Source organism: Citrus clementina, unplaced genomic scaffold (assembly GCF_000493195.1).
Source record: "Citrus clementina cultivar Clemenules unplaced genomic scaffold, Citrus_clementina_v1.0 scaffold_2, whole genome shotgun sequence".
NCBI lineage: Eukaryota > Viridiplantae > Streptophyta > Magnoliopsida > Sapindales > Rutaceae > Citrus > Citrus x clementina.
The window spans coordinates 25,409,970-25,436,404 of NW_006262688.1; the positions used below are offsets into that span (position 1 = coordinate 25,409,970).

General features: G+C 37.4%; 3 protein-coding genes, 1 non-coding gene and 1 pseudogene across 4 annotated transcripts; 4 read left to right on the plus strand and 1 right to left on the minus strand.

The window, feature by feature from the left end:
• The first annotated feature begins 507 nt into the window (after positions 1-507).
• LOC18052531 (formin-like protein 1) lies at positions 508-5,413 on the plus strand. Its single transcript, XM_006447857.2, has 4 exons — positions 508-2,703; positions 2,818-3,017; positions 3,514-3,758; positions 4,230-5,413. The coding sequence occupies exons 1-4, from the start codon at positions 851-853 to the stop codon at positions 5,031-5,033; spliced, it is 3,102 nt and encodes a 1,033-aa protein (XP_006447920.1). The 5' UTR covers positions 508-850; the 3' UTR covers positions 5,034-5,413.
• Positions 5,414-5,459: 46 nt separating this feature from the next.
• Positions 5,460-8,464, minus strand: LOC18052532 (acyl-coenzyme A thioesterase 9, mitochondrial). Its single transcript, XM_006447858.2, has 5 exons — positions 7,773-8,464; positions 7,152-7,329; positions 6,407-6,876; positions 6,059-6,187; positions 5,460-5,891 (listed from the first exon to the last, which is right to left on the minus strand). Exons 1-5 carry the CDS (start codon positions 8,160-8,162, stop codon positions 5,733-5,735), a joined length of 1,326 nt encoding a protein of 441 aa, XP_006447921.1. The 5' UTR covers positions 8,163-8,464; the 3' UTR covers positions 5,460-5,732.
• An 85-nt stretch (positions 8,465-8,549) lies between these two features.
• On the plus strand, positions 8,550-8,622 carry TRNAE-CUC. Its single transcript has one exon. It is a non-coding gene; the product is annotated as a tRNA-Glu (tRNA).
• A 1,591-nt stretch (positions 8,623-10,213) lies between these two features.
• On the plus strand, positions 10,214-10,988 carry LOC18052533 (UDP-glycosyltransferase 74F2). The gene is made up of 2 exons (XM_006447859.2): positions 10,214-10,876; positions 10,977-10,988. The coding sequence occupies exons 1-2, from the start codon at positions 10,214-10,216 to the stop codon at positions 10,986-10,988; spliced, it is 675 nt and encodes a 224-aa protein (XP_006447922.2).
• A 9,453-nt stretch (positions 10,989-20,441) lies between these two features.
• LOC18052276 overlaps positions 20,442-26,435 on the plus strand; it is a 7,620-nt pseudogene continuing 1,626 nt past the window's right edge.

A 26,435-nucleotide genomic window follows, 5' to 3' on the forward strand; every position in this document is an offset into this window, starting at 1 on the left:
TTGAAGATGCGAATCCATCACCATTCACCAGACCAATAGTTATATACCTAAGTGGCATCACTGAGAGCGTCTTATTATTTGATGTTAACTGTGTTGATCTCATAAACATTTATGTAACGTCTTCTGATAGATGATGAAGTTGATTTGATATAAAATATTTTCTTGTTAAATTAAATGATGAATTAATGTAACAAAACAGTAGAAAATGAGTTGTACCATCATGCACTCGATATAATAATAATGATTACTAATTCAGCATCCAATCCTAATTTAATTGAAAACTAATGAAGATGATGCTGTTGGCTGAAGTGATGGTTACATACATACAGAGATATTATTATTATTATTTTGGGTAACCTTATTTTGTTGGTTCTCTTCAGTCTTCTCCACCTATGCTATGAATGGGAAAAAAAAAATAAAAATAAAAACCCAACAATTAAGCAATTAAAAAAAAAAAAAAAAGGTAAGAAGTGACTTTCAATTTTGACTCCATAAATCACTCAACAACATGATCAAAATAAAAACAAGAAAATCAGAAGCAGATAGGAGGAGGAGGAGTCACTGTTCACACTCATACTCGCTCGCAATCAAAACCAGCAGAATCTTAGCTGGATGCACCCACACACTCTCACACTCTCCCCTTTTTCACTCTTTCTTTTTCTATTCTTTTTTCCCTTCACTTTCCTACCATTTTCCCCCCTCTCTAAAGAAAATAAAATAAACGAAAAGAAAAGTGAACAAATCCCTCCCCCACCACCACCACCGCCATTACTCCACTTCAGTCTCTTCTGCGTTCATTCTGAATGTGTTCTCTCCTTTGTTGCTTTGGGTTAAACACACAACAACTACAATGCCCGGCTTCTGCCTGCTCATCTCCCTCGCCTCTTTCTTGATCTTATCATGCGCACCCATCATCCCCTCGTCATGCACCCCCGTCGCCAGCCGTCGGATCCTCCATCAACCGTTTTTCCCACTCGGTGCTGTCCCTCCATCCCCACCACCCTCTCCAGCTCCTCCACCCCCTCCTCCTCCGACTCGTAAAGTCCCATTTTCTGACACTTCCACCCCTAACAATTCCCCATTCTTCCCCACCTACCCTTCCCCGCCTCCCCCGCCTTCCCCCGCCAACTTCGCTTCCTTCCCCGCCAACATTTCCTCCCTCATCCTCCCCCGCTCCCCCGAAAAGCCCAAGCGCAGTTCCCAGAAGCTCCTCATCCTCGCCTTCGCCTCCGTCTCCTCCGCCCTCGTCGTCGGTGGCATTCTAGTCTTCTTCTACTGCCGCAAGCGGAGGCAAAATGGGCTGCTTTACTGCACCGCCGACGTCAAAAGCAACACCACCAACAGCAACATTAACAGTAACAACAGCAGCATCCGAATTTACCCTCCTCCTCCTGCGAATGCGGATGCCACGAGGAACGCTCACAAGCTCAGGACCAATCGCACTTCGTCCAGCTCCGACTTTCTTTACTTGGGCACACTGGTAAATTCGCGAGCCGGCATTGACGATTCCACCACCGATACCGATTCGCGCGGCGATACCAACTGCGTCTCGCCGGAGCTCCGCCCCTTGCCGCCTCTCTCCCAGCAGGCCAGCTTTAAGGAGGATCAACGCCCACGCGCTGACGTGTCATCCAGCGTGGCGGAGGATGAAGATGAGGAGTTCTATTCTCCCAGAGTTTCGTTGGGCGGGACCGGGACCGGATCCGGTTCGAGGAGAGATTTTGCGGCCGTAGCGGTTGATGGAGAGGGTGTCGGAGGGAGGAACAGTGAGTCGAGCAGTTGTTCGTGTTCGTCGACGAGTTCTCGGTCGTTAACGGCGAGCATTTCGCCGCCGATAAGTTTGAGTCCGAGAAGATCGGAACCGATATCTCCCGAGGCAACTCACGCAATGCCGACACAGTCGGTTTTTGCAATGATGTCGCCCATGGAATCCTCCCCCGATCGGAATATTATTAAGTCACCGTCACTTTCCATAGCTTCTACGTCACCCGATACGAGATTGTCACCGTCGAGGTTTAATCTTTTGAATCGTCATGAGCTGTCTTCAGCTTCTACTTCACCCGAGAGAGAGTTGAAGAAGGACCTAGATAATAAATCTTCAAAATTGTTCAATGTTTTGGTGAATAATGCAAATGTTGGGGGGTCTCCTCTTGAGAAGAAGAAAGATCTGTCACCAAGCTCATCGAGTGCTTCTTCGTTATCTTCAGCATCTGCATCACCGGACAGATTTTCAAAGAAAAGTGAAAATGCTTCTCCAAGTAGATTAAATGAGTCTTCTTTATCATCAAGCCCAGATGAATCACCAAGAATGTTGAACGTTTTTGGTCAAATTTCATCTCCGGTGAGAACTAATGATGCTTTGGAGCAGCCCATTTCAGTCCCCCCGCCGCCGCCGCCGCCTCCTCCACCCCCACCTCCGCTGGTGTTGTCTAGACAAAGGAAGCAATGGGAATTGCCTGTGGTATCAACCCCAGCTGGTCAAGCAGTGTCCCAGCCACCTGCTTTGATACCACCTTCGAGGCCTTTTGTGATGCAAAACACAACTAAAGTTTCCCCCGTTGAATTGCCACCAAGTTCTAAAACTGAGGAGAGCGTCGAGGAAGAGGCCTTGAAACCAAAGTTAAAACCTTTGCACTGGGATAAAGTGAGAGCTAGCTCTGATCGTGAAATGGTGTGGGATCACCTTCGATCAAGCTCATTCAAGTAAGATTCTGTGACAAATCTAATTTTCAAAGTTGGGTTTTGACCGTTCAGATATTCTGTTGGGTATGCTACTTTGTTTTGAGTAAAGCCTGATGATTGCTTTGTTCATTGCAGATTGAATGAGGAGATGATTGAAACATTGTTTATTGTAAATACTCCAAGTTCGAAACCAAGCCAAACAACTCCACGCACGGTTCTTCCTACACCCAACTCAGAGAACAGAGTCCTTGATCCCAAAAAGTCACAAAACATTGCAATTTTGCTGAGGGCGCTGAATGTTACCATAGAGGAAGTTTGTGAAGCACTTCTAGAAGGTATATTGAAGTTGTGTGAGTTATTAGTGTGACCTTCCTGCTTTAATTTTCAAACTATGCATTTGCTGTGACTGTTCTTGAATAAATTATGTGGTCTTGACATATAAATTGTTGGTTCTGGATGGCATGATTTTTAAGTTGAATTTCTGTTTTAGACTGAAAAGTTCCATAAAATGTTGTTCATCTGTGCTAGCATTCTCACAATTGTTACAACAGAAAGGTTGGTTAAATTGGAGTTGATGGCCAGATTAAAATTTAATTGTCTATTTTAGACTTTGCCTGTTTGAAGCTTGTAGCTTAGCCCATTGCTTTTGTTGCACTAGAAGATAACTGGATGCTATTGCTCAAATGTAACTTCCAAGAATTAATACAATCTTTTCATTAAATTCATCTTGCAGTAAAATCAGATGGTCTTGAATTTCTGTTCATCAGCTGGTATACTTCCTTTTTGTTGACTTAATGAGGTTTCAACTAAAGTAATATCTATTTAATACAGGTAATGCTGATACACTTGGAACTGAACTTCTGGAGAGTTTATTGAAGATGGCTCCTACCAAAGAAGAAGAACGTAAGTTGAAAGAGTACAAAGATGAGTCACCAACGAAGCTCGGTCCTGCAGAAAAGTTTTTAAAGGCAGTGCTTGACGTACCTTTTGCGTTTAAAAGGGTGGATGCGATGCTTTACATAACCAACTTCGAGTCGGAGGTTGAGTACCTCAAAAAGTCTTTTGAAACTCTGGAGGTAAGTGAATTTTTCTCTTTCTCCCTGAACTATCTTCTTGGTTATTTCTGCTTTATGTTGAAAATATAATATTTCAGCCTTGCATTGTCAGCTAAGCTGAAGAACTTTACTGTCTCAACTGGAGCTTGATTTAGATGAGCATACATGTCTTTCCTATCTAAGCTATTCTCACCATTATCAAATAAAAGCTCATGTGACTGTATTTCAGTATGTACTGCTTATTAGAATTACTGACATCTGATCTGGTTACTTGGTGACTGGGAAATCCATGAAATGCACCTGAGTTTATAGATCTAGCTAGCTCATGTCCTGGGGTATAGCCAATGCAAATACTGTTTTCACTGAATATCACGTAATATCCATTATTCATTTTTGGGTGAAGATGTGGACTAGTGTTGCTGGATGCAATCATTTATAGTTGGCAACTTGGCATAGTCTCATGGATCTCCATTTTTTTTACCCTTTGTTCAGGCTGCCTGTGAAGAATTGAGAAATAGTAGGATGTTCTTGAAACTTCTAGAGGCTGTTCTAAAGACTGGGAACCGCATGAATGTTGGGACAAATCGTGGTGATGCCCATGCCTTTAAGCTAGATACACTCCTCAAGCTTGTTGATGTCAAGGGTGCAGATGGAAAAACCACTCTCTTACATTTTGTTGTACAGGAAATCATAAGAACTGAAGGTGCTCGTCAGTCAGGTGCTAACCAAAATCCAAACTCTAGTTTGAGTGATGATGCCAAATGTAGGAAGCTAGGTTTGCAAGTTGTTTCTGGTCTCAGTTCGGAGCTCAGCAACGTGAAGAAAGCTGCTGCCATGGATTCTGATGTGCTTAGCAGTGAGGTGTCCAAGCTTTCTAGAGGCCTTGGGAACATTGGTGAGGTTGTGCAATTAAATGAAGCAATGGGGATGGATGAAAGTAGGAAGAAATTCTCAGAGTCTATGAACAGGTTTATGAAAATGGCGGAGGAAGAGATCATAAGGATTCAAGCCCATGAAAGTGTTGCTCTATCTTTAGTGAAGGAGATAACAGAATACTTTCATGGGAACTCAGCGAGGGAAGAAGCTCATCCATTCAGAATCTTTATGGTCGTCAGAGACTTCCTTACAGTTCTTGATCGGGTCTGCAAAGAAGTTGGAATGATAAATGAGCGAACAATAATTAGTAATGCCCATAAATTTCCAGTTCCAGTAAATCCAACATTGCCGCAAGTTTTTTCTGAAATCCAAGGGAGGCGTCAATGTAGTTCCTCCGATGATGAAAGCACATCTCCTTAGCATTAAATGGCTTGAATCAGGCTGATCCCTGTTTCATTTAGCTAGACTGCTGAAAATTGGTGGTTGCGCCAGTTAGTTGGAGCTTGTTTAGGTTTATGTAATTTATTTATTTATCTTTTCTTTTTTTTTTGGCATTTGTATAAATCCATGTAAAAGATTTTGGAACAGTTGCATCCTATAGATAAATATACAGAGCAGGAGATTTTCTTTGGGAAGAAGAATAAGGCAGTCAGTTAAATGGTTGAATGCCTACTAAACCTGTCAAAAACTTGAGTCATATGTATTAAAGTAATTTAGTCATAGACTGCTACAAATAGAGCCTGTATTGTATCTTAATAAGGACAAGATTCTTCTCCCATAATCCAATTTGCTTCTCTTTATATGTTATATAGTAAAAGAGCTAAAATGTTGGCATTGAGCAATGAGCACAGGCTTAGTTTTAGAAATAAAATGGGATGAAAGCTTGGCTCCACGTCTCTTGATACAAACATTAAAATAGGAACTTGATACATATAAGTAATATTAGATCAATACAATTATTAGTTGGACAATTAAGCAAGTACCACTTCTTCAGTCTTTCAAGAGTACAATAGTTTTTTGGGGACCACAATGAAAATTCATTTCATTCAAGCTTATTAACTAAATTAGAAGCTTCAGAAGCTTTACTCCCTATGGTCTTCTGTAAGTAAATATTATGTCTCATTTGCTCACGCCTTTGCTTAACTGTAAGGCCTTGGCATCCATTCGCTCAAGAATATGACGTGCTTCTTCCTGAGTTCCTGGAACCACATTCCGAATTCTGAATCCATTTGTCACGGCCTTTGATACAGTGAAAGTAAAATAGAATGTGTTTGATACCTGTTTCCAAGGATAAAATTGTTAAAAATATTAGCAATATTATACACGAGGAATTTTGGTTGGAATCATAACAAAGCTAGTAGCAACTTTTATGAGTAAAAATGGTTGCTCCTTTTTTACAAGTAGAAATTTGCTTCCTATATGCGGGCTGGAGAGCTTAGGCTTACCTCACTAGACCTGAACTCAGGCCTTGTAACATGAGCAACAACTTCAATGTTAATTAGAGGCTGATCAGGATTCTCAAGTTCTGTGTAGAGAACACAAGACTTGAAACGCAAAAAGTCTCCAACGTCCACCTGCTCAAAGAATGATGTTCTTCATGTAAGATGTAGAAAAAATATCACAGAATCATAAGATGCTGGGATGAAATTGCAGCAGGAACCAGTTACAGCTGAATTACAGTAATTAAAGGAACTAAAAAAAAAATTCATGCTTTAACACGCCTTTTGTGAAAGTGCTAAATCAGAGTTAATTCAGAATTGAGGTTTTCCTAGTAGAAGGATGAAGTTACTCACAGGTCTTAGAAAATCAACATGGTCAACTTCAAGAAAACAAGGCATCAGTCCAGCAAAGGCATAAGCAGTTGAAAAAGCTAATTCAAATGCTCGGAGCATTAAAAAACCCCCAAAGATTCGACCATGGATGTTTCTTTGCTGTGGCTGACAAATCAAAGCATTTTCAAGTCGAGTATCTCTTAGAAGAATGCTGTTTCTGTCAGCCAAGGCTGGCATGTCACAGATGACCCGACCCTCTGCCAACAATGCCTCGAGTCTATTCACCTCCCCATTGTCAAGTTCCCTTCTATCTCCTCCTGTTTTCCTTTTCCTCAGTTTGCTTCTAGCTTCAGCTTCTTCAAAAAGAGACTTCTCGCGTTCAGTCTGTGGTGATAGCCGGTTCACCGGAGCAGCTTTTCCAGTCTTAGAGTCACGTGCCACAAATATGAAGTTGGCTGTCAGAACTACTGAGTCTGAAGTATCAGAGACCTCTGCAAAGCAAAGATCATAATAAGTCTGTTATTAACCCCCCACAAGCCGGTAGGTCATAGCCAAAGCTGAGGACAAATGATCTATGAATAGCAGCTTAAAAAAACTTAAAAAACCAAATACTTCTCCACGTAGGTACTAAGGGTCTAAGCAAATTCAAGTAGGGTTTCAATTAAGAAAGCTAATATCTCTAGCTTCAGTATATTATTAGTAGCTTTACTTCAAGATATCATGTATGTGATTCTTTACGTATATAGTTTGTTCGAAAAGTAAGTACCTTTTGTGGACTGAATAACTTCAAGTTGAATCTCAATTGAAGACCTGCCCACCCATATGACAGCGCCAACTATTTTCAGATCGATATCAACACTAATCGATTTCTTTAGTGCAATCTTGTCAACAGAAGCAGTGACCAGCAAGAGCGGCCTAGTCATGCTATCATCATCAGAACAATGCTGATTCACCAACAAATAGAAGATCATTAGGCAACCCGGAGAGATGATTTTCAATTCACAAGAATTCACTAAAGGCAAGCACACAGTATGTGCTTCATCCTGAAAGCAATTTCTTTCAAATCACACAAGCTAGCAACTCATTTCATAATGCTCAAGCATTTGCATGAAAATCAAATACACAAAAGGCTAATGTGACATTCATCGTCTCCATCTTAAGCTTATGCTTTGCATATTAGACACTAATTCCATGACAGTTGTATCCAAAATCAAAATTTTTCAACAGCATAGCAGAGCATGTCAACACAGTTGACAGCTCAATTAAAAAAAAATCAATCTGAACCCACTTCAAAAACTCAAATTTCAAGCAATATCCACATAACATACTCCATTAAACCCCTCAAACTGTCAAACAGCTAGAACAATAAGCACCGAATACACAATACCTTAACTGATATGGTACCAGCTAGAGCATCAAGATCCTCAAGCAGCTTCCCAATTCTGACCTCATTCCAAGGATCCCGGTACTGCTCTCTTAAAATGTCATCAGTAGAAAAATTATACAAAATACTAGTCCTGCTCTGAGAAGAAGTTTTAGTGAGCAATTCACTTTGTGGGGGAGCATCTTTTGGTGGGTCAAGAAGTCTTTCAAAAATCTTAGACCTCGCTTCCCACAAAGCATTGGTGACCGGTGAGTGATACATACCTGGCCACAAACTTATGGGCTTTCTGTTGGTTTTGGGGTCTTCATTGAGCGCAGGGGAGGAGGAGCCAAATGGGGAAGCAAATGTTGAAACAACAGGGATGGTTCTTGGAGATGAGGAATTGAACTCCATTATTGGTCAAATTTAGGAAATGGGTTTGAGAGGAATGTGGTGATGAGTTGATTGATGATCAAAAGGGGGTAACTATTTTGTGATATTCGAGTGAAAACAGTTGCTTTCTTGTTGGTTTAAGGTTGTGTGTGGCAAGAATTTAAAGGGGATTAGGGGAAATATTAGAAGAAGAAACATAAATTGAGTTAGTAAAAATGAAAATGGTCCGATTGGGGTTACTCCTGGTCCGTTGGAGTTATGATGATTGATGATGTCAGGTACTTTCACTTTCCCTGGTTGACAAGTTTCTTCCATAAGCAACGACCGCGGGAGCACGTTGAGAATTGGTGGTTGTTGGCAAATAAGTTATGTTATAATACTGACAAGGCACAAGACAGCTTGCAAAAATCCGTTGTAGTCTAGTCGGTTAGGATACTCGGCTCTCACCCGAGAGACCCGGGTTCGATTCCCGGCAACGGAATGTTATTTTAATTCACCACTTTTTTTTTTTATAAATACAATTCACTTATTTACTAATAACCAATAAAAACATTATTGGAGATTAAAAGGTTATTCATTTAAAATATCAATATATGTAATATAGTACCATGTGATATATGAACTATATTACATATATTGATATTTTTATATTATAATTTATAATAAATTAATATTATTTTGATTTATTAATTAAAAAAATAAACAACCAGTAGCAGCCACCACTAGACACAACCGACAATTTTAAATATGTTATTCGTTTACGTCTTAATACGTACTTCTAGAATCCTTATCATGGGCTCTACGCAATGTTACAAATATGTCCGGCAAACGGAGTTTCTGTTCGCCAAAGATACACTCTCAAAATTTTAGATTTCAAAGATTTGACTAAATGTTAACAGCAAATGGAAGCTTTGTTACTGGAGATATTGCTACGTTGTGTAGGTCTCTTGAAGAGCATTCCATTGGTACAAAATTTAATGCAAAAAACTACTAAGAAAATTGCAGCGATTGGCGGTCGATGTTGGTTTGCAGTAGTGGTAATAGGTCGCGGACCGTAGTTTAAATATTTATATTTAATAAATAATTAGAGTAAATTAAATAATAAAATTAAAAATTAAAAAAATAAATAAAAAATACTATTTTATTTTGAAATAAATATGTCGCTATTTATCATTGTAATATACTTATATGCACCTCATCCTTTGTTCTTACATTAATTAATACATATTAAATATTTTTGTTAATAAAATGTCACATTTGATGACAAAGGTTGTGGCCCCATTCCCCCATTTAAGCATGCAAGGACAAGGGAAAAAAAAAAAAAATCCATTTCTGTTGATTAAGCTTGAAAGAATGGAAGCAACCCATTCTCCTCGTATTTCTTTTATAGCTCAAAAACGCCTGCCAAACGCCTTTTTCATTTTTGTTTTTTGTAAAACGTAAAACGATCGGTGGAAAATGGTACCACAAATATTGTCTTGTTTATGTCATCTCCCAAAAAATTAGCAACATTTCGCCTTGGTAACCTTGAACTCCAAAAAGATCAGCAAACATTTTCTAAGCTACAGCTGATCTTAAAAATCAGCAACATTTTGCCTTGTTTGTCTGTGTTCTCCACCTAAAGACCGGCTGTAGCTTATGATGCCGCCTAACGAATGGCGGAATTAACATTGATAATTAAGTTTAGGTTTTGGCAACATCGTCAACGTGATTCGTGTAAATAAAAATTTATGTCTTTGTTATCTTTGGCCCCCATGCAGAGCCTGCATTCAATGACTACAAATTAATTAATACAATGATAAGAAAACAACCATGCTCGCATCACGACTCCTAAGTTTTGGACCTGTCTGTTTTACCCATGTAAATTTATTATTTTAAGATATGCAATAGCCAATAGGAGTGGAATTTTACTCCAAATTTTTCATTTTTAAAATTATTTTTAGTTATTATTATTAATATGGCTCAATTTTTTGGAATTACTCCAAAAAATCTATTTTGTGTGTGTGTGTGTGTATAATTAACCAGCAGATCACTGGAAGCGAGCTCAAGTTCATTGTGTTGGGAACAAAAAAATGGAGAATAATGAAAAGAAGGCATCTGCCTCTAGCAAATTAGCTAACTGTTTGGTCTTATCCTACCCAGCACAAGGCCATATAAACCCCCTGCTTTTATTCTCCAAGCGCTTGGAACGCAAAGGAATAAAAGTAACCATAGTCACTACTTATTTTATCTCCAAATCCTTACACAGAGATCCATCAAGCTCCATTTCAATTGCACTAGAGACAATATCCGATGGCTACGATAAAGGCGGTTCTGCACAGGCAGAAAGTGACCAAGCATACGTGGATCGGTTCTGGCAAATTGGCTTGCAGACTCTGACTGAGCTTGTTGAGAGGATGAATGATGTGGATTGTATTGTGTATGATTCATTTTTGCCTTGGGCTCTTGATGTTGCCAAGAAGTTTGGCTTGACTGGAGCTGCGTTTCTCACTCAATCTTGTGCTGTTGCTACCATATACCACCATGTGAATAAAGGGTTGATTAAACTTCCCCTCATTGGTGATGAGGTTTTGCTGCCTGGATTGCCTCCACTTGATCCTCAAGATACGCCTTCTTTCATTAACGATTCGGCATCATATCCTGCTTTCTTCGATATGATTGTTACTCGCCAAGTTTCTAATATTGACAAAGCTGATTGGATTCTTTGCAACACCTTCTATGAGTTAGAGAAAGAGGTAATTAAGTAATTTTTCTCTACCACATGATTCGAATCTAGTGATGATCGGAACTGTGTTGATTTTTAAATAACGTATTAAATATGTGAATTCCTGGCAGGTTAAGATTTAATTATGTTAAAGCTTATGCATATTCAACATAATAACCAACCAAAGGGTTTTTCCAATAAATCTTAATACGACGACGATCAACGCCATGCCCCGTTCGAAAATGAATTTTTTCAAGAATTTCTATGTATTTCTAAGAGTATTTATCTTCGAAAATGAGCCATTTTCTTGTAGCGAAACTCAACGAAAAAATCATAAACATTTATTTTTTCATTGACGTATAATGTGACAATTCAATAATTTGCTTGAGTTAGATTGCTTTTGATTTGACTTTTTCAATAAATAAAAAAACACGTGTTTTCTTCACTTGCATTATTTCTTTTGGAATCTTTCATGTTAGAAAAGAGTTGAACTGTAACCTATACGCTGCAGTTTCTGCAAGTAACATCTTGTGAGCTGACAAGATTATAGGTGGATGGGTGACACGTGGACCGTCGAAGAAATGGTAGATTATATGTGGAACCCAACATTCCGGTTTTCTTCCGGTTTCACATTAACCATCAAAGCCGGTTGCACACGAATGTGTTTTTTTAAAAAAAACAAAAACAAAAAAAATCTTTTTCCAACCGTTAAATCCGCCCATCTTTCTCACTCCACAGGTTCTTGTCTTCTTCAATATCTGATTGAAATTGGTACAAAATGAAACACCATGGGGGATAAGATTTTGAAAGTTTTGTTTTTTCATTGATTAATCCTGTGTTTGTGCTTTTAAACCTTTGTCCTTTTTTTTTGAAGTTTATTATTGATCAAGATTAAATCTGGGAGTGGATTTTTTGTACTTGAATTTGATGATCAGTGGCTAAAGTAAAGATCTTTCAGTGTGTAGACAGAAGCCTATTGGTACAGATCCAGTTCATTACATTATTTAGCAAGAACCACTATCTGGGTTTCCATGAATTTCAATTTTGAGTTCCGATGAGTGGTGCCTTCATTCATGTACAGAAAATTTTAAAGTCATACTAGTCATTGTTGCCATTTTTATTGTTCCTACAATTCGATTATGATATTTTCGGTTTCTGCTCCTCAAGTCATCGCATTCATCTTCATTTGGTGCCTGCACTCAAAGTGGATTTTTTGTGGTTTGGCCGCTTGGGTCAACAGATCACCAAAGATCACCGAAGCCTGAATGGTGATTTATAGTTGAATTTATGCTAAGTGTGTGTGTTTTTGAATTCCTGCATATATGAGTGACCTAACTGCCCGGTTGAATTTGCGGAGTCCAAACCTTGTGCCATATCGAAATATCCTGTTATTTCCTCTAGTTACCATGGCTTTTTATGTAAAATCGATCTTCTGCGATGTGTACTGCTCACATTAACCATCAAAGCCGGTTCTCCACGAATGTGTATTTTTTTAACTTCTTTTTCCTACCCTTAAATTTCTGCATCTTTTTCACTCCACATCCAACGACTGACATTACGTGTCTGTTACAAACGGATCCTGTAACTTAGCCCCCTCTATAATCATCCGGATCATTTTTGCAAAAGCCAAATGCATACTTGATGGCCACTCAATTCGTATTCGTTTGACCCTTTCGAAAAAAGAAAAAAAATTTACTTGTTTGACAAGGTTGTGATCACCAACTTTGACGCGCAGAAATTTTGAACTTCCCCATCAATAAAGCAACGTGAATATATAGAGTGGGCAAAGCTAGTTCAAGTGGTTTGAAAGGAGAAAAGTTAAAAAAAGAAAAAGAAAAAATGCAGAACATGAAAAAGAAAGTTACCTGAAGAAACCTACGATTTGGGGTCATATCTTGCCTTCTCTGATGTGGTGATGAAATATCAACTTGATAACACCCACAAAGTTGATTGGGTTATTTCCAACACATTTTGATGAGCTGGAGAAAGAGGTAATTATATTATAAGCGTTTCAAAAATCTTAAATGTGCGTCTATTTATATATATATATATATATATATATATATATATATATATATATATATATATGCATACATAAGTTTAGATTCGAACTCTAAACATATTATATTACAGGATTTTATTAATAGAATAAACTAGCAGTAATATGTTTTGTTAAATTCAAAAATTGTTTTTGGACATATATAAATAAATTATAATGGAGGCTTTCTTAATTGATTGATGTCGTTGTTGTATGTTTTTAAGTCTTCCATTGAGGTGGCCAATGATGACGTACGACATTGCCTGATTCTTAATTCGATGACGTCAGATATTGGATATTTAAGTACTGAGGCCTACCTTTGAAGACTTCTATGAATTAACCACGTTTTTGCTAGTCTAACCCAATTTAATTCTCAGTACTTCATTTCAACTAGCGAGATTATATTAGATATTAGATATGAATGCTCGGTAGCTGAAAAATTTGAGATTTGTGCCAAAATAAATGAAGTGAGAAAGGTCCTTCTCTTGTTTTCTCTGAAAACCCGAGAATGGAAGATGAATAGAGTCTTTATGACTCTTGTTTTTACCTACTAGTTGGGTTCTTTTATTTCAAGTATTTTCATTGTCTGTGCAAAATCAAAGTCCTGATGGCTTATTGGAGGCAATTTCTTTAGATAATATTGCATTAAATAGAGAGGGGGAGTGGTTGCTGAGTAAAACTTTTGAGATCCAAATGGATACAGAAGAGCTGATTCGCAAGTGCAAAGCCATAACCTTGAAAGGTGGGGAGGAAAGGAAAGTATCCTTCAAGAGCGAAATGAAGTCAAAAGGAGAAAAGATAGTTGCAGGGTGTTTAATAGGTAAAGTGCTGACAAGTAGAAATGTTAATAAAGAAGGATTGAAGATAGCGATGCAACAAGCATGGCAAACAATCAGGGAAGTGAAGATTGATGCCATGGGAGAAAATATCTTCATATTCAGATTTGCAGCAGAAACCGACAAGAGGAGAGCAAGTGCAGGTGGCCCCTGGCATTTTAATGGTGCACTTATTATATTCACAGAACCAACCGGTATTGGAGAGGTGTCAAAGTAGTCCTTTACCAATGCATCATTCTGGGTGCAACTAAAAAATGTACCCATTATGTGTATGGATATGGGAACAATTTCAGAACTGGGAGCAGCCATAGGAAGAGTAGAAGAGGTTTGGACAGATGCAAATGGAGAATGCACTGGGGAAATTATCCGGCTTAGAATATCTATTGATATTACTAAGCCTCTAATGACCCTTTTATCGCTCGAACAAGAAGATGGTGAAGAAGATGCTGTCCCAATTACAATCCAATATGAAAAGCTGCCTGATTTTTGCTATTGTTGCGGCTGCATTGGTCATCAGTACAGAGAATGCACAAAGTTTAAAAACCAAGCTAAAGAGGAGTTACTGTATGGGCCATGGATTAAAGCCACAACTATGGTGGACAAACTGAAGCAACACAGGGGCAAAGAAAGATGGAATATAACCACAAACGAGCAAAAAGCAGAATCCTCATCAAATCAAATTCCATTAGGAATTACAGAACTGCAAGGCCAAAATACTACAGACAGACCGGGTCAAGAAGACGGGTTGAATCCGACCCGAAAATCAAAAGAAGCAGAGATGCATTCAATGCAAGAAGGGGGTTTCTCGAGACTGTTAGACAAAAATGGGCAAACGCCTGAAGACGTAACTAGTACGAAAAAAATTACTAGGCAGCAGGAGCTAGAAGGGGTAAAGGGGAAAGAAGGAAAACTGCTGAAGGACAGTCAAAAGCTCAGTGCAGAACAGGAAGAGGAAAACGGAAAAAAAAGAGGGAAAAATGAGCGGGAAAAAATAGAAACCAGGGGGTATTCTCAAAGCATGCCACTGCATCAAGCCTTAGACAAGGCCTCGGCCCATACTGAAGTCATGATGGAGGAAGATGTAAATGGACCAGAGCCTCTTAAAGCTAAGCCCAAAGCCAAAAAATGGAAAGCTCAAGCTAGAATTAATAACTCAAGAGTGTTTTCAAAACACGGTTCTTTGTTAGCAAAAAGACTAGCAAGCGAAGAAAAGTGGCCAAGCCCAGAAGCTAAAAAGAAGAAGATGGATAGCTCATTTACAAAATCCCCACTTGCAGTACCAGCAGCAGAGCAAATACTAAAGTGGGAGTTCACAGACAGAGAAGATGGAAGAGATATGGAAATGGCAGTCGGGAACCTTGAAAGCTCAACGGCGGAGGCTGGTGACCAGCCCCGCCGACAACCATGAGAGTCCTAAGCTGGAACGTTCGGGGTTTGGGGAAGGACCGAACGTTCCGTGAAGCAAAAAATGTTCTCCAAAGATACAAACCACAGATAGTTTTCTTTTGTGAGACAAAGTTGGAGCCAAAACGAATGAGAAGAATTAGTGAAAGTTTGAAGTTTGAAAACTGCTTTGAAGTTGGTAGAGAAGGTATGGGGGGTGGCCTGGCATTGTTGTGGAGTTCGGAAGTCACGGTACACATTCAGTCATATAGCAAGCACCATATTGACTCAGTGGTGTATGCGGAAAATGGGAGCTATTGGAGGTGCACAGGAGTCTATGGACACCCAGTGGCAGGACAGAAGCATCATACATGGACTCTATTGAAAAGGTTGGCAAGCTTTTCCTCATTGCCATGGCTGTGCTTCGGTGATTTCAATGAAATTTTACTGCCAAATGAAAAAAAAAGAGGGAACAATAGGGAAATTAAGCTAATGTATGAGTTTAGAGAGGCAATTAGAGAATGCGACTTGAGGGATATGGGATGGAAGGGGATGCCTTTTACTTGGTCGAATAAGAGATATGAAGCTGGATTAATTGAAGAACGGTTAGACCGTTTCCTGTGCAATAAATCTTGGGGTAGCCTTTTTCATGAAAATGCAGCAGAAACAGTGGTAGCATGGACGTCAGACCACAACCCAATTCTAATGGATTTTAAAGAGAAAGGCAGAAAAATAAGGTATGAGCGGAGATCTACGAGGCGTATTCATTATGAAGACTCTTGGAGCTCATATGATCAATGCAAGCAAATTGTGAAAAGAGAGTGGTCAGACCAAAGAAAATGGAGTAGTGTAAATGCAATTGAGAATTTTAAAAAAGCGGCGAAAGATTCAATGGCTTATCTAAAGCTTTGGAGTAAGGATGAATTTGGAGGCCGCAAAAAGAAGTTGGAGATGCTGATGGAAGAACTAAAGAATATGCAATTACAGGGCTTGCAGTATGTGGATGGGAAAAAGATTCAAGACATCGAAAGACAAATTGATGGTTTTCTTGTTGATGAGGAAATTTACTGGAAACAGAGGTCTAGAGCCGATTGGTTAAGAGAGGGGGATAAAAATACGAAATTTTTCCATGCGAAAGCATCTTCTAGAAAGAGGAAAAACAAGATATGGGGGATTTTAAATGAGCAAGACGAATGGACAGAGGAAGCTGCGGATGTAGAAAAAATCTTCTGTGATTACTTTACAAACCTATACACATCAACAAAGCCATCACAACAACAAATTGATGCAGCCTTGCAGGGGATGCCAAAGCGAGTGACAGAGGAGATGAACGAGGAGCTAAACAAACCTTTTACGGAAGATGAAGTCTCAGCAGCCCTAGCTCAAATGTGTCCTACCAAAGCACCAGGCCTGGATGGTCTCCCAGCAGCCTTTTTTCAAAAGCACTGGCAATCCGTGAGCAGAGGAGTCTTGACAACCAGCCTGCATATATTAAACGAGGGAGGTACCATAGCTCCAGTTAATCATACATATATTGCATTGATTCCAAAAGTTGAGAAGCCTAGGAAAGTAACTGAATTTCGGCCAATTAGCTTATGTAATGTTATATACAGAATTGTAGCAAAAACAATAGCTAATAGGCTGAAACAAGTTTTGCATAATATTATCTCACCCACTCAAAGTGCATTCATTCCAGAGAGACTCATATCTGATAACATCATCATCGGCTATGAATGCCTTCACAAAATAAGGCATAGTAAAAGCAAAAAACATGGTTTAGTAGCTTTGAAGTTAGATATCAGTAAGGCATATGATAGGGTAGAGTGAGATTTCTTAAGGAATACTATGCACAACTTAGGCTTCTCAAGAAAGTGGGTGGAGCTGGTTATGAGATGTGTAACAACCTCCTCTTTTTCTATTTTGATCAATGGGGTGGATAAAGGCTTGATTTACCCCCAACGAGGATTGAGGCAAGGCTGTCCTCTGTCACCATATTTGTTTGTCCTTTGTGCAGAGGTTCTTTCCAATTTACTAGCGCAAGCAGAATCAAAGCAACTCATTCATGGATTAAAGTTCAGCAGTCAATTATCCATCTCACATCTCCTTTTCGCAGATGATAGCCTCATCTTTACAAGGGCCACCACTGAAGATTGCATAAACTTGAAAGCCATTTTTGAGTGTTATGCTGTAGCATCAGGCCAAATCTTTAATTTTGATAAGTCTTCAATTTTCTTTAGTGTAAACACACCTGCAGCTCGAGTAGCTGCAATCAAAAACATCTTTGATCTTCAAGTTGTTTCCAGGCATGCAAAATATCTTGGGCTGCCAGCTATGGTGGGAAGGAAGAAGGTGACCTTTTTCAATGACATCAAGTTACGAGTTTTAAACAAAATCTCCAACTGGAACAGCAAATTATTCTCAAGTGGGGGAAAGGAAGTGCTCATCAAAGCCATAGCCCAAGCAATTCCAGCCTATGCTATGAGCGTTTTCAGGCTCCCTATAGGGCTATGTTCAGATATTCAGAAAGCAATTGCTGAATTTTGGTGGGGATCAAAGAAAGAGAAGAGACGCATTCATTGGGCGAAGTGGGACAGATTGTGTAAAGCAAAAGGAAGGGGTGGAATGGGGTTTAGGGATTTAACTTGTTTTAACCAAGCCTTAGTGGCAAAGCAAGGGTGGAGAGTGATTCACTTCCCTGAATCCTTACTGGCGAGAGTTTTACAAGCAAGATACTTTAAGAACTCAAGCTTCATGCAAGCTAAACTCGGATCAAACCCCTCCTTCATCTGGAGAAGCATTTTATGGGGACGTCAAGTGCTTCAGAATGGGATGCGCTGGAGAATAGGATGTGGGCAGCAAGTGAAGATATACCAGAGCAGATGGATCCCTAGACCGACCTCTTTCAAAATTTTTTCCAGAGCTACCTTACCTGTAGAAGCCACTGTCTCAACCTTGATTGACAAAGAGCATAAATGGAATGAAAACTTGATCAAGCAGCATTTTGACCATGAAGATGCAGACAAAATTTTAAAGATCCCTCTCCCAAGAGCCCCTGAACCAGACCAGATGATATGGGCTTATGACAAGCAAGGGAAATATGCTGTTAAAAGTGGATACCAGATCGCAATGAGTTTAAAATTTAAAGATCAACCGAGCTCCTCATCAGCCAGCCCAACAGAATGGAATGCAATATGGAAGTTGGAAATTCCGGAGAAAGTGAAGGTGTTTATGTGGAGAGCAGCCCAAGACCTATTGCCTACGGCGGGAAACTTATGGAAGAGGAAAGCTCTGCAGGATCCGTGGTGCCAAAGGTGTGGAAAGAAAGGTGAAAACGTTTTTCATGCGCTCATAAAGTGCAAGTTCTCCCAAAAGGTGTGGAATCAGACCAAGTTCAAAGAGGATATAGAGGGCATGGAGAACCAAGATATGTTCACTGCCATGATAGCTATAGCAGAGAAGCGAAACACAAGAGACGTGGCTCTGTTTGTGTCTCTATGTTGGGCTATTTGGCACTCAAGAAACCTCTTCATTTTTGAAAAAAGAAAAGAGGATCCTCGACTTCCAGTGGCCAGAGCTGAAGCAACAATGGAAGTCTACAGAAAAGTCAAAGTTCCCCAGATGCAGGCAGAGAGCAGACAAAAGTCCAACAATGAACAAACATGGAAGCCTCCCCCTGAAGGGTATGTTAAGGTCAATACAGATGCTGCAATTTATATGGAAGAGCAAAAGGTGGGGCTTGGGATCATAATTAGAGATTCAAAGGGAGACTTTGTTGCAGCTGCTATGAAAACGTCCAAATTCATTGACAACATAGCCTACGCAGAAGCTGAAGCAATACACTTGGGGATGAACGTAGCAGAAGCAGTAGCAAGTGGGCCAGTGATAGTCGAGAGTGATTGTTCAGAAGTGGTTAATCAAATCTTGGGAAGGACAGGAAGTAATCTGGAGCTTTTATGGATTATCTCAGACATTCAAAAACAAATGCAGAGAGTTAAGGACATCAAAATGCTATTCACTCCACGGATATGTAATGGAGCAGCACATGATTTGGCTAAAATGGCTTTAAAAGTTAATGATTATGTCCAGTGGGTGGGCACATGCCCGCCCCATTTGTTGTATCTTTTTTCTTAATTTAATGAAAGTATGCTTTCTTTTCAAAAAAAAAAAAAAAAGATATGAATGCTCGGTGGCGAAGCAACTTGAGGGTTAGCACATCCATAATTTTGGGAAAAATTCAAATGAATTATTTTAAATAGATTTATTTATAGTGTTACTATTAATATTTTTAATAATTTTTCAATTTCTTTATATTTTTTTATTTTGTTCATTTCTCTTAATCCAAACCTCTCTCACTCTTTACCTTCTGACTTTGATTTTTTTTTTTCAAAAAAAGCATAGTATTAAATCCTTAATTTTTTAATCCTAAAATTATAGGGATTTGAATTAAGATATAATCATTTCAAGTTCAATTTCAATTTAATGGTATGGTTTAATTCAACATGATTCATTGGAATACTTTATGAGTATTTTCTTTCATAATTTTCTTAATCAAGTACTGTTTAACAAATTGCGAGCCAACTCAATTTCTATTTCTAAATTTCTTGACATATAATCATAGATAGATTCTTATACCCTCTTATTTTATCTCCATTAATAAACCTTTCAATAAATCAGCGCCAAAAATTCTCATGCACTCTTATTTTATCTCTATTGAATTAATAGTTGTTAGATAAGAAAAATAAAGAAAAAAATCACCACTATTAATTTAATGCTCAACAAAAACTTAACTCCATATTAAATTTTAATTTAAAAAACGTACATATTATTATTTTTTAAAAAATAATTTTAATATGGCCTACTCTAAAAATAATCGGTAATTAAGAGAAAAATCATTTTAGCCCACCTCCCCACCCTGAAAAAATCTAGCTTCGCCCCTAAGTGCGCTGCTCATTGCTTGTACATAAGACACTTCTAGACAGCAAATAGACACCATCCAGCTAACCTGACAGAAGTTTTGCATTTGATTTTTACTTGCTTCAAATGATAAAGCACGCCTCTTCGTCACATTTATTTAGGCAGAGTACGAGTACAAATTAATTTTCATGTTGTATTTGTGGAGAAATTGTTCCTTGGGGCCAACACCACGTCACTCTTTCATGTTACAAAAGATTTCAATTGTAATTGATTAATTGATACAAAATTACTTATTTTAATGGGCACTGGCCATAAATTCGGTCGTGTATATAAACTCTGCACTTCCTATAAATCAATCAATTGTATAAACAACTTGAACACAGAAAGAGAGAGCTAGCTAAAGTAATTGGGTGAGGAGAAGAAAAATGGAGAATGTTGAAAAGAAAGCTGCCTCCTGCAAACGAGTTCACTGTTTGGTCTTATCTTATCCAGCACAAGGCCATATAAACTGTTAGACAAAACAAACAGGGAGATAGCAAATTAAATAGTAGCTAAACAACGAAAACCAGCTACTGAAAATTTCAAATGAAATAACAGAAAACAAAACAGAATAGAGATGAAAACCGACATAGAAAAATAGAATGGAACCCGAGGCCTGCACAGGGCAGTATTCTTAAAATAGATATACCACCAACTGGAGTGCTTAAGGCCTGCTGGTAACTGTTTCCCAGGATACAACGGGCACGAATTCCTGGCTAAGCACATGCTGGAAATTCCAACGAACCACAACAGAAAACTCGATCAGAGAAAACAAACAACGACGAAGGAGGAAGGAAAAACAAGTGTGCTCTGTGCTGATTTTTTCGAGTGTCTAAAAACAAAAGAGGAGGTGCATTTTTATACTCATGTGAGGAAGTAACAACTGCTTTGTATTGAATTTTTGAATTCAATATGTTTTATTTAATTATCATAACAGCCAAATCAATTCCATGAATGATTTCAAAATTGAATTCAAAAAATAAAACGTGAATAACAGCTAAAAATAATTGTTGAAGCTGTTACAATTCTTTAAATTTAAAACGTGAAACTGTTACAATAAAAAATTCAAAATGTGCCAAGTTTGCATGAATGATTTTGGGCTGACATTCGTGTATGTAGGACACGCAGACGCACACGAGTTCAACCAAATCAGTCTTGAATTTGCACCTCCTGCACACACACGTGTGGAGAGAGCCTCTATCCATATAATTTTTACTCATGTATGGTTAAGTTTTTATATATAAACACTAATCCCTATGCTTTTTTTTCCCATGTGGGATAAGTCTCATTTCCTTTCAAATTTCCAACTTCAAGGGTGAATTTTGAGAGATAATTTCTCATTCACCCAAGCACCATTTTGAGAAAATAAGATTATACTTTTGAAGTATTAACGGAGTAGAATCAGAACCTCATAAGATTTTCCACTTTAGTTAAGTGGGACCCACTCAAAATGTGCCCTCAAAATAGCATGTTATGCTATTTTTTCAACATAAACCCTCTGCTGCAGTTCGCCAAGCGCTTAGAACACAAAGGCCTCAAGGTAACTCTAGTAACCACTTATTTCATATCCAAATCCTTACTTAGAGATTCATCGTCCCCGTCCACCTCCATTGCTCTCGAGGCAATCTCTGATGGCTACGACGAAGGAGGGTCCGCGCAAGCAGAGAGCATTGAAGCTTACTTGGAGAGGTTTTGGCAAATTGACCCTCGAAGCCTTTGTGAGCTTGTTGAGAAGATGAATGGCTCAGGTGTTCCTGTCCATTGCATTGTGTATGATTCATTTTTGCCTTGGGCTCTCGATGTTGCTAAGAAGTTTGGGCTGGTTGGAGCCGCATTCCTCACTCAATCTTGTGTTGTTGATTGCATATATTACCATGTGAACAAGGGCTCGCTCAAGCTTCCACTTCCGGATAATCAATTATTGTTGGCCGGAATGCCTCCACTTGAGCCTCAAGACATGCCTTCATTCATTTATCATTTGGGGTCATATCCAGCTGTTGCTGATATGGTGATAAAATATCAATTTGATAATATTGACAAAGCTGATTGGGTTCTTTGTAACACATATTATGAGCTGGAGGAAGAGGTAATTATAAGTTTTTCAAAAATTTCACTTTATCCTAGTTTACACATATGAGCCTGGATTCAAATTCCAAGCTTTTAATTATGTCACAAGATTTTAATTACCCACTGATCTAACAAATAGTCTCGTAAAATGCTTGTTGACATTAACTAACTTTTAATTCACCACATTTTTTCTTTTTTTTTCTTTTTTAAACAATTCACTTTCTTGCTAATAACCAATAAAAACATTTTTAGAGATTAAAAGATTATTTATTTAGTATCTTCAAACATAATCAGTTTGACCTTTATAGTGAAAGTTTATGCCTTTATGGTTAAATGGTCAAGGGAGGGACTACACATAAGTCTTTGCTCATAAATTCCTATCCCTTTAAAAAGGCAAAATCAGTACAAATTGTGTCCACCCTAAATTGTTAGGGTGTGTTTGGTGCACCGCACTGGACTGTATTATATTGTATTGGACTGTATTGTATTAGAATGGTATGTATTAAATTGACCTGTTGTATAAATTATACAATGTTTGGTGCTGAGTTGTATTGTATTATTATCAATTATCATGTGTTTGGCATATAACATGTACTAGATTGTTTTAATGTTTATTATAAGTAAATAACTAACCTTGTTATATTAAGTATCATAATCCTTGGAATATGGAATAATTTTCTAATGCTAAAAAGGATATGGATATATATATATATAAAGAAAATACTCATATACAAATTTAATATTTTTATATTTGTTTCTAGATTTATAACTATAAGTTTCAAAAAATTTCCACACATAGTTTTTCTACACATTTCTTGTGAAAATTAATAAAAAAAAATAATTCTAATCAAATTACACAAATAAAGCATATGATTTTCCTTCATAGGGGAATTTTCAACCTTAATATAATCATTCAAAAGTTTACAAAAATTTATTCAAATTAATAATACAATATTAATTTTCACGCAATATAAGCCCAGACGTGCAGCAACAGCATTACAACAAGTCATCACTCCTGTCTCTTGAAGCAAATTTTTTTTAACACTTTTTTACTCACTTTTTTCACAGGCTCCTCCTCCTCCTCCTCCTCTCTCTTTCTACCCCTTCACTCTTTCAGAAATATAGCAAAAAAAAAAAAAGCCCAAACATAAGCCGTATGGCTTTTTTATTTTATTTTATAGGAACTTGGGAGCAAGACCAAATTTCCTTTGAAATTAATATGGATCTAGTTAATATTTGAATGGTTAATAAAGATTTGTTAAAGTTAAGTGCTGAAATTACCTGCATCAAAAGGATTTAGTAAAAAGCTGTCGGTATTGTTTTCAGAAGTGAAGAAGAAGATGATATAGGTTGTGGACTTTTGAGTTCTTTTACTTTTCCTTTTTACTTTTATTGACCAAGCTAATAAAGACCCGGGGGTTAGTGCGGGTCTTTATTGCACACCCAAATATGTATTAATTTTACTTTTTTATAAAGTACATACCAGTTGAATAATTTACCAAACGTGGGTTAAAAAAATAAGTGCAATACATACCTGCTTAATACATGCTGCCAAACATGCCCTTATAGACATTAATAGAGAGCGCCTCGTCTGTTCTCTCTCTCTCTCTCTCTCTCCCTCTCTCCCTATTTTAATTCTAGATCAATTGCTAAAATTTTCATCCTTTTCAAATTTCAAATTAAATTCTAAAGTCAACACTAATACCAAATTGAAAGCCACAGTAAATAATACTTTTTTCTGAAAACTCTGATATAATTGTAGTCTCATTCACATTATAATTTAATAATTTGTTAAATTACAAATATAATGGACTATGCTGTTTTATTTAATAAAATATGAACTATTGTTACCTATTTTTCTCTAAATTATAATGTAAATAATACTTTTTTTCTAAAAACTCTTATATAATTATGTAGTCTCATTCACATTATAATTTGATAATTTGTTAGATTACAAATATAATGGACTATGTTGTTTTATTTAATAAAATATGAGCTATTGTTACCTATTTTTCTCTAAATTCATCTCTAATAATTTTTCTTAACGCGTCTATAAATTTTAGAATTGAACTCTCGAATTATAGTAAAAAAATTATGAAGTATTGTTGTCAATTTGAGTGCTTCCTTGCACATAATTGGCTCCAAAATAAAGTTGTTGTAACATCCTCAAATTCATCATCACAGGGTTTTCAACGATGTTAGCAATAATTTCTTCTAAATTAGAAACCTCGAAGTAGATAAGTACAATGTTTTTATTTTTTTTAGTTTACTTAACGTATATTTAGTGGATTAGTTCTTATTCATATGATTAGATTGGTAAAATAAAATGAAGTTTTGGTTAATTATATGTATGATCATAGAATTGTAAACCATATAAATTAATAGATTTTATATGATCCCAATACTATTAATTTATAGAGATTATACTGTATCTTAGGGCCATAGACTTGAAAATAATTTTATGGAGCACTTGGTGTGTTGGAAGGTATTGAACTATGATATATTATATTAGAGGGTAGTGCAATTCATAAAGTACCATGTGTTACATGAACCATGTGTTATATGAACTATACTACATAAATTGATATTTGATATTATAATTTGTATTAAATTTATATTATTTTGATTTATTAATTAAAAAATAAACAACCACGGGCAGCCACCACCGACAATTTAAATATGTTATTCGTTTACGTCTTAATTGGTGCCGCTAGAATCCACACCGAGGGCTCTATGCAGTGTTACAAATATGTACTGTTAAAATTTTAGATTTCAAAGATTTGACTACGTGCTAACAGCAAATGAAAGCTTTGTTACTAGAGATATTAGTAACGTTGTGTAGATCTCTTGACGAGGATTCCATTGGTACAAATTTTAACGCAAAAAATTATGAGAAAATTGCAGCGACCAACAGTGGTTTGCAGCGGTTTAGGTCGCCAACCATAATTTAAATATTTATATTTAATAAATAATTAAAATAAATTAAATAACTGAATTAAAAATTAAAAAACATAGATAAACAAATATCATTTTATTTTAAAATGAATGTCTCAGTATTTATGATTATAATATATTTATATGCACTTCATCTTTTGTTATTATATCAATTAATACATGTTAAATATTTTTAAAAATAAAATGTCACATTTAATGACAAAGGTCGTGGCCCCATTTAAGCATGCAAGTACAAGAAACAAAACCCCACTTCTGTTGACAAAAGTTGAAGAATGGAAGCAACCCATTTTCCTTGTATTTATTTTACAGCTCAAAAACGCCTGCCAAACGCCTTTTTCATTTTTGTTTTTTTGTAAAACGTAAAATGATCGGCGGAAAATGGTACCACAAATACTGTCTTGTTTATGTCATCTCCCAAACATTTTTTAAGCTACGGCCGATCATAAAATTCAGCAACATTTTGCCTTGTTTGTCTGTGTTCTCCACCTAAAGATCGGCTGTAGCTTATGATGCCGCCTAACGAATGGCGGAATTAACATTGATAATTAAGTTTAGGTTTTGGCAACATCGTCAACGTGATTCGTGTAAATAAAAATTTATGTCTTTGTTATCTTTGGCCCCCATGCAGAACCTGCATTCAATGACTACAAATTAATTAATACAATGATAAGAAAACAAGCATGCTCGCATCACGACTCCTAAGTTTTGGACCTGTCTGTTTTACCCATGTAAATTTATTATTTTAAGATATGCAATAGCCAATAGGAGTGGAATTTTACTCCAAATTTTTCATTTTTAAAATTATTTTTAGTTATTATTATTAATATGGCTCAATTTTTTGGAATTACTCCAAAAAATCTATTTTGTGTGTGTGTGTGTATAATTAACCAGCAGATCACTGGAAGCGAGCTCAAGTTCATTGTGTTGGGAACAAAAAAATGGAGAATAATGAAAAGAAGGCATCTGCCTCTAGCAAATTAGCTAACTGTTTGGTCTTATCCTACCCAGCACAAGGCCATATAAACCCCCTGCTTTTATTCTCCAAGCGCTTGGAACGCAAAGGAATAAAAGTAACCATAGTCACTACTTATTTTATCTCCAAATCCTTACACAGAGATCCATCAAGCTCCATTTCAATTGCACTAGAGACAATATCCGATGGCTACGATAAAGGCGGTTCTGCACAGGCAGAAAGTGACCAAGCATACGTGGATCGGTTCTGGCAAATTGGCCTGCAGACTCTGACTGAGCTTGTTGAGAGGATGAATGATGTGGATTGTATTGTGTATGATTCATTTTTGCCTTGGGCTCTTGATGTTGCCAAGAAGTTTGGCTTGACTGGAGCTGCGTTTCTCACT

Bases quoted from the DNA above. Each gene is read 5' to 3' on its own strand.
- LOC18052532 (XM_006447858.2), bottom strand. From the start codon at position 8,162: ATGGAGTTCAATTCCTCATCTCCAAGAACCATCCCTGTTGTTTCAACA. The intron at 7,330-7,772 runs GTATTGTGTATT...TTGGTGAATCAG, and splicing joins CTGGTACCATATCAGTTAAG to CATTGTTCTGATGATGATAG. The intron at 6,877-7,151 runs GTACTTACTTTT...TTTGCTTTGCAG, and splicing joins AGTTATTCAGTCCACAAAAG to AGGTCTCTGATACTTCAGAC.
- LOC18052531 (XM_006447857.2), top strand. From the start codon at position 851: ATGCCCGGCTTCTGCCTGCTCATCTCCCTCGCCTCTTTCTTGATCTTA. The intron at 2,704-2,817 runs GTAAGATTCTGT...TGTTCATTGCAG, and splicing joins CTTCGATCAAGCTCATTCAA to ATTGAATGAGGAGATGATTG. The intron at 3,018-3,513 runs GTATATTGAAGT...TATTTAATACAG, and splicing joins TTGTGAAGCACTTCTAGAAG to GTAATGCTGATACACTTGGA.
- LOC18052533 (XM_006447859.2), top strand. From the start codon at position 10,214: ATGGAGAATAATGAAAAGAAGGCATCTGCCTCTAGCAAATTAGCTAAC.